We start from the raw sequence: 17,353 nt of genomic DNA, 5'->3' as shown, positions 1-17,353 counted from the left end.
GAATATGTGGTGAAATGACGACCAATAAAATAGTGGGGGTTAAATGGCGCGTCAGCAGCCAGTGGCATCGAGGCGCCTTTGTGGATCTTTATTTGACTGAAATGCGTTTAAATGTAATTCTTCCAGTCGAATGCGTTCCAGGCCCGTTTCCAGGAGAGGAGGACTTTGTCATGCCACTGGAATCAAAGGATGAGTGTGGTAGAGAAGGAAAAGGTTCAGGATATGGAAATTGAGGGAGGTTGACAGAGGGGTATAGAGGAAGAAAACGGAGGTGGTTAAAAGAAGCATCGGAAATGGACGATTGGATCCGCTTCTTTCTGGTCGGGGAGGATCTGGTAGCATTAGGGAAACTTGATTTTGTTCTCTGTGATACATCGCTGTAATGTTACTGTTTGTTTACATTCTTGTTCTTGGATGTTAATGGTTATATTAATGTGTGAAAATAACCTCTCCTTGTTTTGAAACTTATTATAATTTGAAACCGTAACTACGATCGTTATGAGACAATTCACCTGAGATTTGACAACAGTTCGGTCAGTTTTGGTTCAGATAGAAGCTCAGCTCATTACTGCCAGCTAGGAGAGTTAGATGAACACAAGCTACTGGACACAGGGAGACAGGGCCGGATTAAGCTTAATAGGGGCCTGAGGCACAGATCAACTTGGGGCCCCCTACCCTCAAGGTATATACAGTATAAATAACAAGAAAAAATATACCCAAATTTATCAATTATTTCATCAATATTAAGCTTCTGCAAAATAACACATTTAATGTTCATAAGAGACAGAAAATTGAGACTTTGCTAGGAAATCGTTGACCGAAGTTCATGTTTTATATGCTTCAACTTCGAGAATGTTTGGATTTGAGGGCCCCTTAGAGTCGGGGGGGGCCTGAGGCCAGTGCCTCAAGTGCCTCATGGTTGATCCGACACTGCAGGGAGCCAGTCACTGTTCACTATGCAGGAGTCTTTTTAGGCCCTGATGTGTATTATTTACCTCGTGTGTTGTATGAGTACTGTTACTAAGAACCACATGTGCCCAGAACACCATCACCACACTCCTCGTACCTGGTTGAGTCATTAACAGCAGTAGGTGGTATTAAACCCCTTATACTACTAACCTTGTCCATGCCTCTACAGACCCCCGCTGCCTCAGTAACAACTGCCTCTTTTTTCTTGTAGCAGCAGTCGTGTAGCTGTAGTCTCCTTCCTACTTCTTATTTAGTCACCTCCTTAAATTCTTGCCTAGTGTTGGACGGGCGGGCGTGTGTGAGCGGCGAGCGCGTGGGCGTATCTGACCTAGTATCCTTGCAGGAGGTACGGGCGTGAACCAGATGGGTGGCGTGTACGTCAACGGGCGGCCGCTGCCAGACCACATCCGCCACAAGATCGTGGAAATGGCCCACTCTGGCGTACGATCCTGCGACATCTCCCGCATACTTCAAGTGTCCAATGGCTGTGTGTCCAAGATCCTTGCTAGGTGAGTGTACGCGGGCCGCTGTCCTCCTAACCCCGAGCTCTCTGGTGTCCCTTGCAGGCCACAGCGGGATAAACCAGCTGGGGGGCGTCTATGTGAACGGCCGCCCCCTGCCGGACTCCACACGCCAGAAGATCGTAGAGTTGGCCCACTCTGGCGCTAGGCCTTGCGACATCTCCCGCATTCTCCAGGTGTCCAATGGCTGCGTCTCCAAGATCCTGGCCAGGTACGCCCGCTAGGGGTCCTGCGAAGGCTTCTGATATGTCACCTAGGAGGATTTTGTCTAATGTCAGCCATAGTCAATAACTCTAAGAGCTCACAAACTTGTTTACTTTTTAACTGAATCAAGGTCACTTACTTTAATTGACTCAGCTTAAAGTGTTAATGCAGTACAGTTATATCAGAGCCTTTATAGCGCTAGCGGACACCTTATCCAGAGCTGACTTACTAACCAGGTCTTCTCCCACGCCCCACAGGTACTACGAGACGGGGTCCATCAAGCCCCGGGCCATCGGAGGCTCCAAACCCCGTGTGGCGACGCCTCACGTCGTCAACAAGATCGCCGACTATAAGAGGGAGTGCCCCTCCATCTTCGCATGGGAGATCCGCGACCGACTACTGTCCGAGTGTGTGTGTACCAACGACAACATCCCCAGCGTGAGTACTCCCTTCACCCTTGTTCTTTATGTATTATCGTTACTGCAGCAGTGTGACGACATACCTTATCAGGTGCTGTATCGGCTTCCAGTGTAATATCAAAGTGTGTATGTGTGTGTATGTATGTGTGTGCGTAACATACACACACAACATAAACATATAGACTAAAATATACGTGTTAAGAATATACAAAACAACGATATACAGTATAAGACACAGAAGAGAGGGAGGGGTGTCCGTCCTCCCCTCCCCTGCAGGGTGGGTGACGTATACAAGAGCGGGAGGGGTGTCCGTCCTCCCCTCCCCTGCAGGGTGGGTGACGTATACAAGAGAGGGAGGGGTGTCCGTCCTCCCCTCCCCTGCAGGGTGGGTGACGTATACAAGAGAGGGAGGGGTGTCCGTCCTCCCCTCCCCTGCAGGGTGGGTGACGTATACAAGAGAGGGAGGGGTGTCCGTCCTCCCCTCCCCTGCAGGGTGGGTGACGTATACAAGAGAGGGAGGGGTGTCCGTCCTCCCCTCCCCTGCAGGGTGGGTGACGTATACAAGAGAGGGAGGGGTGTCCGTCCTCCCCTCCCCTGCAGGGTGGGTGACGTATACAAGAGAGGGAGGGGTGTCCGTCCTCCCCTCCCCTGCAGGGTGGGTGACGTATACAAGAGAGGGAGGGGTGTCCGTCCTCCCCTCCCCTGCAGGGTGGGTGACGTATACAAGAGAGGGAGGGGTGTCCGTCCTCCCTCCCCGCAGGGTGGGTGACGTATACAAGAGAGGGAGGGGTGTCCGTCCTCCCTCCCCTGCAGGGTGGGTGACGTATACAAGAGAGGGAGGGGTGTCCGTCCTCCCCTCCTGCAGGGTGGGTGACGATACAAGAGAGGGAAGGGTGTCCGTCCTCCCTCCCCTGCAGGGTGGGTGACGTATACAAGAGGAGGGATGTCCGTCCTCCCTCCCCCTGCAGGGTGGGTGACGTATACAAGAGAGGAGGGGTGTCCGTCCTCCCTCCTGCAGGATGGGTGATGATACAAGAGAGGAGGGGTGTCCCCTCCCCGCAGGGTGGGTGACGTATACAAGAGGAGGGGTGCCTGTCCTCCCCCTCCTGCAGGGTGGGTGACGTATACAAGAGAGGAGGGATGTCCGTCCCTCCCTCCCTGCAGGGTGGGTGACGGTACAGAGGGGGGTGGTGACGATACAAGAGAGGGAGGGGTGTCCGTCCTCCTCCCCTGCAGGGTGGGTGACGTATACAAGAGAGGGAGGGGTGTCCGTCCTCCCTCCCTGCAGGGTGGGTGACGTATACAAGAGAGGGAGGGTGTCGTCCTCCCTCCTGATGGGTGACGTACAAGAGAGGGAGGGTGTCCCTCCCCTGCAGGGTGGGTGGTCAAGGGAGGGGTGTCCGTCCCTGGGTGTGGGTTTTTGCAGGGTGGGTGACGTTACAAGAGGGGAGGATGTCGTCCTCCCTCCCCTGCAGGGGGGGTGACGTATACAAGAGAGGGAGGGGTGTCCGTCCTCCCTCCCTGCAGGATGGGTGACGTATACAAGAGAGGGAGGGGTGTCCGTCCTCCCTCCCTGCAGGGTGGGTGACGTATACAAGAGAGGGAGGGGTGTCCGTCCCCTCCCCTGCAGGGTGGGTGACGTATACAAGAGAGGGAGGGTGTCCGTCCTCCCCCGCAGGGTGGGTGACGATACAAGAGAGGGAGGTGTCCGTCCTCCCTCCCCTGCAGGGTGGGTGACGTATACAAGAGAGGGAGGGGTGTCCGTCCTCCTCCCCTGCAGGGTGGGTGACGTATCAAGAGAGGGGTGTCGTCCTCCCTCCCCGCAGGATGGGTGACGTATACAAGAGAGGGAGGGTGTCCGTCCTCCCTCCCCTGCAGGGTGGGTGACGTATACAAGAGAGGGAGGTGTGTCCGTCCTCCCTCCCCGCAGGGTGGGTGACGCATAAGAGAGGAGGGGTGTCCGTCCTCCCTCCCCTGCAGGGGTGGGGTATACAAGAGAGGGAGGGTCCGTCCTCCCTCCCCGCAGGGGGTGAGTATACAAGAGGGAGGGTGTCGTCCTCCTCCCCTGCAGGGTGGTGACGTATACAAGAGAGGAGGGGTGTCCGTCCCCCTGCAGGTGGGTGACGTATACAAGAGAGGGAGGGTGTCCGTCCTCCCTCCCCTGCAGGGTGGGTGACGTATACAAGAGAGGGAGGGTGTCCGTCCTCCCCTCCCTGCAGGGTGGGTGACGTATACAAGAGGGAGGTGTCCGTCCTCCTCCCTGCAGGGTGGGACGTATACAAGAGAGGGAGGGTGTCCGTCCTCCCTCCCCTGCAGGATGGGTGACGTATACAAGAGAGGAGGGGTGTCCGTCCTCCCTCCCCGCAGGGGTGGGTGACGTATACAAGAGAGGGAGGGTGTCCGTCCTCCCTCCCCTGCAGGGTGGGTGACGTATACAAGAGAGGGAGGGGTGTCCGTCCTCCCTCCCTGCAGGGTGGGTGACGTATGCAAGAGAGGGAGGGTGTCCGTCCTCCCTCCCCTGCAGGGTGGGTGACGATACAGAGAGGAGGGTGTCCGTCTCCTCCCGCAGGGTGGGTGACGTATACAGAGAGGAGGGTGTCCGTCCCCCTCCCCGCAGGGTGGGTGACTATAAGAGGGGAGGGGTGTCCGTCTCCTCCCGCAGGGTGGGTGACGTATACAGAGAGGGAGGTGTCCGTCCTCCCCTGCAGGGTGGGGGTATCAAGGGAGGTGTCCGTCTTGTGGTGGGGGTGTTTTGGTCAAAGAGTCCCTCCCCTGCAGGGTGGGTGACGTATACAAGAGAGGGAGGGGTGTCCGTCCTCCCTCCCTGCAGGGTGGGTGACGTATACAAGAGAGGAGGGGTGTCCGTCCTCCCCCTCCCTGCAGGTGGGTGACGTATACAAGAGAGGAGGGGTGTCCGTCCTCCCCTCCCTGCAGGGTGGGTGACGTATACAAGAGAGGGAGGGGTGTCCGTCCTCCCTCCCTGCAGGTGGGTGACGTATACAAGAGAGGAGGGTGTCCGTCCTCCCTCCCGCAGGGTGGGTGACGTATACAAGAGAGGGAGGGGTGTCCGCCTCCCTCCCCTGCAGGGTGGGTGACGCCCTCGTGCACTGGCCGTGTTCCGGAGCAAGATAGTGTTGCAGATATACTCAGATGAAGAATAAGGAGCATTTCCAGTTTAGGCTCCAACTATCTGTCTATATTTCACTCCCCTTCCATTTATGTGTGAGGGTGGATGAAAGGGGCGAAGAGGAGGTAACGGGGAGAGTGGCGAGAGGCGAGTGTAGAGTGACAGGCGAGTGTAGAGAGTGACGGGCGAGTGTAGAGAGTGACGGGCGAGTGTAGAGAGTGACAAGCGAGAGTAGAGTGACAGGCGAGTGTAGAGAGTGACAGGCGAGTGTAGAGTGACAGGCGAGTGTAGAGAGTGACAGGCGAGTGTAGAGAGTGACAGGCGAGGTAGAGAGGACAGGCGAGTGTAGAGAGACAGGCGAGTGTAGAGAGTGACGGGCGAGTGTAGAGAGGTGACAGGCGAGTGTGAGGTGACAGGTGAATGTAGAGAGTGACAGGCGAGTGTAGAGAGTGACAGGCGAGTGTAGAGAGTGACAGGAGAGTGTAGAGAGCGAGAGGAAGGGTGACGAGACACAAGCTAACACCCCTGTGGCTGTGGTAAGTCAAGAGTACAGTCACCATCACAACATAATAGGTAAACATCATTTACCTTTTCCTATACACTTTTATAATCTTCCTCTAAACCCATAAAGTTTCAACTGATCTTTCTTTTATTTTATCTCAAACTATGAATATAACCGAAAATAGATATATGATATATTTAATTCGGGAACTTTGTACATAGCGCTGAATTCCCTGAGTTTATGGTCAAAGTACAGAAAGTATGCTAATTTCTACGAGTTTTAAAAGGTGTAACTTCAGGGGAATTGTATTAGATTTTAATTACGAATGAAAAAGAGTCACATTGGCCAGGTGTAAAGGAACTGGAGGTGGATAATAATACAGCCAGGAGGTATTCAATACAAACTGCGGCCGAAACCAACTAGGGATTGAGTTACGGGTGAGACAAGGGTGACTCGTGTTGGTGAAGCGCCCCCTACACCGCGCGCCACCAGCCAATCACCGTACTCCGTGGGGGGGCTGTTACTCTTGTTGCCTACACTTGATGACCATATTTCTTAAAAGATCATTTATTTCCTTAGTTTTTTCCGTAAATTTTTTTAAATCTTGGAAACATGTACTCAATATAAATTAACATATTTCGATAATAACAGAACATAATTATGATAAACGTAAGAATAATTAAATAAATGAGTAAATGAGCTATCTGGCAATCCCACCAACCAGCTGTTACAAGAGTGCGTCCCAAAATGGAAACTGTATCAAGGTTTTAAGCCACTGTTCAGACCGTCGAAATCCATCATGTACCGTCAATGGGTGGGAGGATTCTAATAGCCAGTTATTAGCGCATCAAATGGAGTACCGACCGCCATTTGTTAATCTCAGGGAGGCGGGTCAGATTACACTACTCCCACTATCAAGTTACGAGCTGGCGAGAACGGCACACGATGTAAACAAACAAATCACCTGAATTGATGAAAGTTTTACGCATTAACACAAATACATTTTATTTTAGGTGGAATATTTAACTAAAAGTAATTCATAATTTACAAAGCTAAAACACACGGGTATACTTACAAGTTTATTTAACCAAGGATTAATTTGCGGTTTAAGGAAATGGTTGATAGTTTGGTGTTACGTTACGGCGGCTGACCAACACGTGATGGCGCGTGTCCTTAATAACGCGCGTAAATTGTTTGTAACCCCATACACCTTCCAGAGTCGATATTCCTCGCTGGAGATGGCGGTAGACCCTCCATTTTACCCTCATGTACAGATATTTAGAACGCCAAAAAAGATACAAAAAAAGATAAACAAAAGATAATGATATAAAGTTAAAATAGATAAGGTGGATTAATGATATAGAGGTGTAGTTAAGGTAGATAGTTAAGGTAGATAGTTAAGGTAGATACAACAGAGGTAATGACGTAAATATATATATAAGACACAGGTGTAGTTGGTACTTGAGTGTGAAGGAAAGTAATAACAGTGTGATCTGAGGGTTAGTGTCGTCACCATTGTCGTATGTGGATAAGGTAAATACAGTAGTCTTTACACACACACACACACACACACACACACACACACACACACACACACTTTCTTAAAACGCACATACTACTTACAAAATACTCATACACAGATAAAAACTCATTTATACCCATAAGCCCAAAGCTCATCTCCACACACACACACACACACACACACACACACACACACACACACACACACACACACACACACACACACACACACACACACACACATTACAGTAATATTAACTTTATCTAAAGGTGTGTATAACCAGGCTGGCGTCATCAACAAGTAGGCGACGTATTCCTGAGCTCGACCCCAGTACTGAGAACAAAATACAAACGCAATTAACAGTAAATGAGAATTGTGAGTCTGGCTGTTGCTCCTATTGTTGTTACCTTGGTTACGGATTCTAAAACGTTCGTACGGTAAATTTTCACCTTTTACAGACGCGAGGAAAGGGTTAAACTAATGGGGTTGGATTCGGTTAGGTTAGGTAGGTTAGGTCAGGTTAGGTTAGGTTAGGTCAGGTTAGGTTAGGTTAGGTCAGGTTAGGTTAGGTCAGGTCAGGTCAGGAGGTCAGGTCAGGTTAGGTTAGGTTAGAAAGAAAGAAAGAAAGAAAGAGAGAGATTCATGTCACTCACTCACTCCACCTACGGGACAAAGATAACAATATATAATATCCAATTTGTACTGTGACTTATCATCGTAACTAAATGCTTTCCCTGACAGTGCTAAGATAAAAAAAATATTGAACATTTGAGAATCCAGACCGAGGAGGACGTGCAGGATAAAACATACGAGAGATTTTAAATGGCGTTGAAATTACACTTGAGACTTTAGTTGAGAGAAAATACAGAAAAAATCGTAAGAATGTCTGAGAATGTAGCCTTTCCCCCCCTACCCACGCCCCTGCATATGCTCACGTTAAAATATACTAGATATTTCCCCAGTTGCACAGAACATTATGAAGTTGCAAAGTTTTCTTGTTTTCGTTGCAGCCTTAGCACTGTTCACACCACGATTTTTTTTTCTTTACGCCGTTGGAAATGTTGTAAAGGCGAGATTAGTTAAGGCAAGTTTGGTGAAGTTTTGCGGGGGAGGGGAGGGATGGTGTTGAAGTTGGGTTAGGTTAGGTTAGGTTAGGTTAGGTTAGAGTATTGTGAAGCGTCTTGGTGTTGGTATATACAGTAGTTCTTGTGGATGGGTAAATGCTTTTTCTTTTACTCTTTGCGGATCAGTCAGTCAGTCAGTTAGGCAGTAAGTGAGTTTGTGAGTCAGTCAGTCAGTCAGTTAGGCAGTGAATGAGTCAGTCAGTCAGTCAGGGAAGGCGTTTATAGCTGACTGACGCAGCATAAATCATAAAATACTTAAATGCTGACCCAAAATTCAAGATATAGAGCTAATAACAAGGGTGATCCAAACCTAACCTAACCTAACGTGACCATTAGTTGCGTTATACCGTATTTTAAAAAGCATCCCTCACAGGCCAACAAACCTACCAGCCAGGTCAAATAAGGCGGACAATCCTCCTCTCCTTCCTCCTCACATACCTCCTTACTCTCCCTCTCTCACACTCTCCTCCTTTTCTCCCTCCTCCCTCACACACCTCTACTTCCTTCCCTCACACACCTCCTTACTCTCCTCTCCCTTTCCTTTCGTTTCTTCATCCCTCCATACTCCCCCTACCTTCTCCTTCTTCCACCCCTCTCCTCCGGTCCCCCCTTCTCTTCACTGCCCCGTATCCCTCCCCACCTCCACTAATCCTCCCTCCCATCTCCTAACCTGTTTCCACTCCTATCTCCCATCTCCCTCCTTCCCCTTCTCACTCTAACCCTACCCCCCTCCCTCCCTGCTTCTCATCTAGCCCTCACCCCCCTCCCTCCCCGCTTCTTCCTAACCCTACCTGTCTCCTCTACTCTGTCCTCCCTGTTCTCCTACCCTCCCTCCCTCCCCCGTTGTCCTGAGAGCGCCTAATGATGTACATTGCTGGAGATGGTGTCCTGCCAGCGATATAATGAGAGATTATTATCGCCGGTGAAACACTGAAGGTGATGACGATGACCTACCATAATTGGCCTCTTGCTGGTACCTGCTAGTGGCGTGGTTAATTGTGGTGACGTGGTTAATTGTGGTGGTGGTGTGGTTAATTGTGGTGGGGTGGTTAATTGTGGTGGTGGTGTGGTTAATTGTGGTGACGTGGTAAATTGTGGTGGTGGTGTGGTTAATTGTGGTGGTGGTGGTGTGGTTAATTGTGATGGTGGAGACGAGTGGTGGTGGTGGTGACGTGGCTAACGGTCGTGGTGGTGACGTGGCTAACGGTGGTGGTGGTAGTGGTGACGATGGTGGTAATGGTGGTGATGGTGGTGGTGTTGTGAGTGGTAAAGATGGACAGGGCGTCTATACTCGAGGGGTTGGCTACGACAGGTGGTGGTGACAGTGGATGGGTAGGTCGTGATGGTGATAGTGACAGATGAGATTGCGGGGGTGGTGACTATGAGTGATGATGATGACTTAGAGAGTGATGGTGATGACTTAAAAGTGATGGCGACTTAGGAGTTATGACGACTTAGGAGTTATGACGACTTAGGAGTGATGATGATGACTTAGAGAGTGATGGTGATGACTTAAAAGTGATGGCGACTTAGGAGTTATGACGACTTAGGAGTTATGACGACTTAGGAGTGATGGCGACTTAAGAGTGATGGCGACTTAAGAGTGATGGCGACTTAAGAGTGATGGCGACTTAAGAGTGATGGCAACTTAAGAGTGATGGCAACTTAAGAGTGATGGCGACTTAAGAGTGATGGCGACTTAAGAGTGATGGCAACTTAAGAGTGATGACGACTTAAGAGTGATGGCGACTTAAGAGTGATGGCGACTCCTAAAACAAGAGCCTGAACACTGACCCCGGTGGTGAATACAGGCAACGTCACGTTACAGCAGGGTACAGCAGGGTGAGGGCCACGTTACAGCAGGGTACAGCAGGGTGAGGGCCACGTTACAGTAGGGTGAGGACCACGTTACAGCAGGGTACAGCAGGGTGAGGACCACGTTACAGCAGGGTACAGCAGGGTGAGGACCACGTTACAGCAGGGTGAAGACCACGTTGCAGCAGGGTACAGCAGGGGTGAGGACTCTGTTATAGCAGGGTGAGGACCTCGTTACAGCAGGGTGAGGACCCTGTTACAGCAGGGTGAGGACCCACAGCAGGGTGCACGTTGCAGGGTGAGGACCACGATACAGCAGGGTACAGCAGGGTGAGGGCCGTGGTGGGGAGCGGAGGCCACGTCACACCCACTACGTCAGTGAGCCATGTGTGAACGCGGCCGAGTGCTCTCGCTAACCCACCTTAAATCCCTCCCGACTACACCCTGCTAACTACACCCTCCTAACTACACATTGCTAACTCCACCCACCTAACTACACCCTCTTAACTACACCCTGCTAACTACACCCTGCTAACTACACCCTGCTAACTACACCCTCCTAAGCTACACCCTGCTAACTACACCCTGCTAACTACACCCTGCTAACTACACCCTCCTAACTACACCCTGCTAACTACACCCTCCTAACTACACATTGCTAACTCCACCCACCTAACTACACCCTCTTAACTACATCCTGCTAACTACACCCTGCTAACTACACCTCCTAACTACACCCTCCTAACTACACCCTGCTAACTACACCCTGCTAACTACACCCTGCTAACTACACCCTGCTAACTACACCCTGCTAACTACACCCTGCTAACTACACCTCCTAACTACACCCTGCTAACTACACCCTGCTAACTACACCCTCCCTGGTGCACCCTCCTAACTACACCCTGCTAACTACACCCTCCTAACTACAACCCTCCCTGATGCACCCTCCTAACTACACCCGCTAACTACACCCTCCTAACTACACCCTACTACACCTCACTACACTGCTACTCCTCCACTTCCATTGTGTTACACCCTACTCACACACCTACACCCTCAATCACACCCAGCTAAGTATATATTCTCAATACACCCTCCCGGACACTGTCACTCTCTCTCTGACTACACCCAGCTAACAAAAAGGCCTCCTGCCACTCTCTACCTACTGCTACACCCACTGCTACACCCACTGCTATACCCACTGCTACACCTACTGCTATACCCACTGCCACTGCTACACCCACTGTTCCACTGCTACACCCACTGCTACACCCACTGCTACACTACTGCTACACCTACTGCTACACCCACTGCTACACCACTGCTACACCCACTGCTACACCTGCTACACCCACTGTTATACCCACTGCTACACCCACTGCTACACCCACTGCTACACCTACACTGTCTCCGATGGCCTGTCAAATTAAAACTAAACTATACAAGAGATTATATCAGTCTATCTATCTATCTATCTATCTATCTATCTATCTATCTATCCCAGCATGTGTGTGTGTGAGGTGGGCGGTGGGTGGTGTGAGGTGGGCTGTGTGGAGTGGGTGGTGTGAGGTGGGTGGTGGGCTGTGTGAGGTAGGTGGTGGGTGGTGAGAGGTGGGTGGTGGGTGAGGTGGGCGGTGGGTGGTGGGCTGTGTGAGGTGGGTGGTGAGGTGGGTGGTGGACGGTGGGTGGTGGGCTGTGGAGGTGGGTGGTGGGTGGTGGGTGGTGAGAGGTGGGTGGTGACTGGTGGGTGAGGTGGGTGGTGGGCGGTGGGCTGTGTGGAGGTGGGTGGTGGGTGGTGGGTGGTGGTGAGGTGGGTGGTGGGTGGTGGGCTGTGTGAGGTGGGTGGTGGGCGGTGGGTGGTGGGCTGTGAGGTGGGTGATGGGTGGTGGGTGGTGGTGGGTGGTGTGGGTCAGTAGGTGTTGTAGTGAGTGATGGAGGAGTTCCATCGTGCTTGGCTGACCCCTGACAACTATCATGGCGGCTCCTCACACCTCACCTAACCTTAAAAAAGATCGTAGAATTACACTATAGACAAATACTGTGTGTGTGTGTGTGTGTGTGTGTGTGTGTGTGTGTGTGTGTGTGTGTGTGTGTGTGTGTGTAATATAAACCGAAAGTAAATCCAACATTTTTCTTCAATAATTCGCTAATTAATTTAACTTTTTTTTGGGGAGGGGGGCAATAACCATCTAATTAACATATGTTGTAACCAATGTAAAACAAATGGAAAACAAATATTATTCAAAATGTTGCATAAATCAGCAACTAAACGAACAAAACAACAAAAATATATGAAATGGTTTAACCCGGCGTGAGGGGGGGCAGGAGGGGGGGCAGGAGGGAGGGTTGGGGGGAGGAGGTTGGTTTAGAGAGGCCGGGGCTAATGGAACTTACCCGGCTGCCTCCTCCTTGGTGGTCCGCAGCGTCACGCCCTCCCGACACCTTCACCAACCACAGACTTCGCCTTCCTCACTCACTTTAACCCCTCAATTACCACCACAACACCATAACCACCACTACCCTAAACTATACCACAGGTGTTATTAATACACTATACAGGTCTCTTACACGTGTTGTTGTTGTTGTACATATTGATCCAGATCTTAAGTCGTGGCCAGACAGGTGTGAGTGACGGTGGTCTGGGCTCCCGAACACGTGTCTTGGCGGCTGTAAGGAGTCGAGAAATCCGAGTTGTGTTGCATTAATACGACTGTTGCAACTGGCGGGGTGTTGCAGGAATACACTATCTTGATCATCACCGTATATACTGGGATGAGCGCCGTCCACTGCCGACTCACACCGGCTGGATTTACCTCCCTTGTTTTTCTGAGGACAATTGTTTCCCCCAGCGATGTGTTCAAGAGAATATATTCGAGTTTTTAATTTATTTATTTTCTTAAGATTAGACATTTTTTTTCCCAACGAAGATGTTCAAGAATAGCGAGCTTTAACCTTCGTGTTGTGTTCATGTAGACATGTTATTTACACATTAAAAACTGAAGGCGTTATAAGCTTTATCTTCATGTTGGTCAATTTGGGAATGTGTTCACAGTAAGACGCGTTATCCTCACTTTATAAAACTACTCCTGTGTTCGGTGTTTAACCTTTAAGATGTCTTGGTCACCCGTAAGAAGGAACGCTCTCACCCGAAGATGATACTCAAGAAAACATCCTCGCTGTAGAAAGTTGTAATTATAAGCTACAACTTTAAACTGGTTATATTTTTATGTAGTAATTATATTTTCGTCGCTGTAGACAAGAGCAAGCAGTACAGCACCAGGCAAACAACAGTGGGAGGGGAAGCACAACGCGAGAGTAAATTCTGCAAACAATGATATTCACGACACGGCCGCTCGTGTTATCAATCACCTCAAACAATCGAGAAACACAAGCGCCGTGTAAAACGAGAATTACAGTGGGCCAAAAACAACAAAAATTTGCATGGAGGCGTTTCCCCGCGACAAGCCCACAGCGCCCATGCGTTGTACAATGTCCAAAACAAGAGAAACACCCCTAATCGGATCCTGGAGCCACAACAATGCCAGCGAGTTTCATTCACCCCGTGAGAGCCGACAGATGGCGGCCCGGTCGCTCCTCCACCGCCCGGGATACTGGAGGGGGTGTCAATACAACGGCTTATGTAATGTTGTTTATGGCCTGTGAATATCGCGCCACACAATATGCAGAATGCTGAGGTAAAGGGTTATGCTTTTCCCTCCGCTCTCCCGACAGATGGTCTGTAAATGCTTAAGGAAATGGGTTTTTATTAAGAGTATCTGCAGGTTGGTGTCCAGCCCGGGCATTGCCGCAAGTGCTAAGCAGGGATATTAATAAATGGGCTTATGCAAGGCTGTTTTATGGGTCTTTGGGAAGCTCGCCGCGTGGAAAATGTTGGCACAAAATGTGATGCTTTGAAGGTACACTGGTGGAAAACGGCCGCGGTGTGAGGCGAAAACTTGTCATCTCATGTGAGTGAGTTATTGATTGAAGGGTCAGGACCTGGGTGGCTCTCTTGAGGGTATACCCCCCCTCCCCCCATCCCCTCCTTATTAATACTTACTGAAATTATCAAAATATCATAGGAGGTAATTCTAAAGGCAGTGGCGCCGGTCTATAGAATTTATCACCACATAACACAAATACATACATATACACACACACAGACACACAAACACACACACACAAGCACTTGGCGAGTAAGACCAAACTAAGAGGCTTTGACTGTAGCAACATGGTAATGCTGCTGTGGCCAAACATCGGCTACTTGTGCTACAGGTGCAGGCCAGGTAGCAGGCTCACCCACCTCCGTCCACCTCACTATAACTCACCTGTCTTCATGGAGCGCCAATGTAGGCAGAAGGCGGGCAGATATTAATACCCAAAGACGTGTTACTGTAGGGTGGAGGAAAACGCCAGACGCTGTTAAATGCTCTTGCTGGTGATGATTGTATGCTAAAAATCTAACGCTTCATAAGGCATATAACACAACACTCCTCATACTAATACAACACCGGCGATACAACAGGTGTATAAATCCCTCGTTACAACAGTTATACAAACCTTTTCATACCAGCTATATACATTGTTGTTGATTTAATAGAGTAAACAGGAAGACCAGAGTGTGACAGCTATATATAAAACAGCTATACGCTACTCTGGTGACATAATAGACTAAGCTGGAATATAAGCTTGGCGGCACTTTTAAAGCTCATCATACTATTGCTTCACAGCTTTGATATCAATGCAACGACAAAAATACAAACAAGAATTCAACACTCAGTCATATTCCTAATTTAACAGTAAACAAGAGATTATAGGTTAAAAGGCTCTTACACGAGTTTATAATTTAACAAAACTAACAGGAGTCTCATTGGTTATTCAGGTTGGCATTATAATCCAAATTTAACAAACAAAATAAAAACAAATAAACAAGAACACGATGATACAGTACTCAGGAGTTGTCATCGTACAGGAGGAAGAGGTGGAGAGGTGGGGGAGGAGGAGAAGGGGATGAGGGAAAAGAGGAGGGGGTAAGAGAGGGAGGGAAGAGGTGGAGAGGGAGGAGGAGGAAGAAAGGAAAGAACAGGGGAAGGGAGGTGGAGAGAGAGGATACCAGGTAAAAGAGGAAGAGGAGAGGAAAGACGAGATAGGGGGTGGGGTAATGTCCTTGAGTGGTTCGACCTCAAAATTCCTCCATCGCCAAAAGTTATGATCAAAAGGCGGGCAAAATAACGTTTCTCGTGGGGAAAACTTTCGGGTGGAGTCTGAGTTGAGATTCACAAACGTTTACACCACCAACGTTCATCGTAAGTGAAGATGTTTAAGAATGTAGCTCACTGGTTGACTTAAGAAGCTACTGTAAAGGGTAAATAAAAAGTACACAGATAGTAGCATAGGTACACGTGAGAGATGGATGGATGGATGGATGGATGGATGGATGGAGAAAGATAGGAGAGAATGAGAAAGGAGGAAGATAGAAAAGAGAGAGAGAGAGAGAGAGAGAGAGAGACTGCCAGGGCGGATGATTAATGTACCCAACAGTGATGTAAGTGGCGACAAGGTCATTACTGATGCTTAGCGGTTTTGTATTAGTGGTGTGTTACAGTGGTGTAGTGTGGTGTGTTACAGTGGTGTAGTGTGGTGTGTTACAGTGGTGTAGTGTGGTGTGTTACAGTGGTGGTGTAGTGTGGTGTGTTACAGTGGTGTAGTGTGGTGTGGTGTGTTACAGTGGTGTAGTGTGGTGTAGTAGTTGCACAGAGAGAGAGAGAGAGAGAAAAAACACCTGTAAACGTCGAAGTGGCTCACCTGAACGACAAAACAAAGATGGCGGGTTAAAAAAATGTCTCGAAAATACATTGAGCAGTAGTGAGACCGGCCGCCCTCGTTCACCCCGCGTTACCAGAAGAAAATTTACACTAAGATTGGGAATCCTCACTGTGGGCGGCTGGTGGGCGGGTGGGGTGGGGTGGGGTGGGGGTGGGGTGGGGTGGGGTGGGGTGGGTGGGGTGGGGTGGGGGGTGGGTTGGGTGGGGTGGGGTGGGGTGGGTGGGGTGGGTGGGGTGGGGTGGGTGGGTGGGTGGGTGTAGGTCCTATAGTCAGGTGCTGTTGCGTGTTGGTGGGTGTTTCCCCATCACTCGTCTCCACACAGGTGCTTTAGGGGAGGGACGTGAGGAGGGGAGGGGCATGAGAGGTGGGGAGGGGAGGGGGCGAGCCACTCACAATAAAATGTTATTGTAAATCTCTCTCTCTCTCTCTCTCTCTCTCTCTCTCTCTCTCTCTCTCTCTCTAAAGCTGTGTACAGACCACTGAATTCCACCGTACAGTACACCTAAGTACAGTACATTGCATAAGGCATTACAAAATTACAAAATGTGGAGCGGATATAGAGTACAAAAGTCTTCTTGAACCAACAAATATAATGGTGAGGGTACAAGAGGTGGTGATAGAGCCACGTGATATACTGAAGGTGGTGATAGGGCCGTGATATACTGAAGGTGGTGATAGAGCCACGTGATATACTGAAGGTGGTGATAGAGCCACGTGATATACTGAAGGTGGTGATAGAGGCCGATATACTGAAGGTGGTGATAGAGCCACGTGATATAGAAGGTGGTGATAGAGCCACGTGATATACTGAAGGTGGTGATAGAGCCACGTGATATACTGAAGGTGGTGATAGGGCCACGTGATATTACTGAAGGTGGTGATAGAGCCGTGATATACTGAAGGTGGTGATAGAGCCCGTGATATACTGAAGGTGGTGATAGAGCCACGTGTGATATACTGAAGGTGGTGATAGAGCCACGTGATATACTGAAGGTGGTGATAGAGCCACGTGATATACTGAAGGTGGTGATAGACCGTGATATACTGAAGGTGGTGATAGAGCCACGTGATATACTGAAGGTGGTGATAGAGCCACGTGATATACTGAAGGTGGTGGCGGAGTGACGAGTAGGGCTGTGACATGAGTCGTGGCGCCGTGGGTAAGGCGGCAGGTGCTGGGGATCGACCCTGGCACCCGTGATCCAGCGTTAGTGTCTGTGTTGTTGTGGGGAGGGAGGAGGGGCCACCTTATGACACCCTATGACACCAGGTAGGGGGAGATGGCACTCTATGACACTAAGTCGGGGGGATATGACACCCT

General features: G+C 49.9%; 1 protein-coding gene across 1 annotated transcript in view; it reads left to right on the top strand.

Annotated features, from left to right (window-relative positions):
- The first annotated feature begins 293 nt into the window (after nt 1–293).
- Nucleotides 294–17,353, top strand: part of LOC121873981 (paired box protein Pax-6-like) — an 87,113-nt gene continuing 70,053 nt past the window's right edge. The window contains exons 1-3 of the mRNA XM_042377862.1: nt 294–379; nt 1,302–1,478; nt 1,952–2,132. Coding sequence (XP_042233796.1) covers nt 294–379; nt 1,302–1,478; nt 1,952–2,132 — 444 coding nt within the window. The remainder of the gene's footprint in view (nt 380–1,301; nt 1,479–1,951; nt 2,133–17,353) is intronic.

This window comes from Homarus americanus, unplaced genomic scaffold (assembly GCF_018991925.1).
Source record: "Homarus americanus isolate GMGI-L3 unplaced genomic scaffold, GMGI_Hamer_2.0 scaffold25827, whole genome shotgun sequence".
NCBI classification, from domain to species: Eukaryota; Metazoa; Arthropoda; class Malacostraca; order Decapoda; family Nephropidae; genus Homarus; species Homarus americanus.
This window is presented reverse-complemented; position numbering and strand designations above follow the sequence as displayed.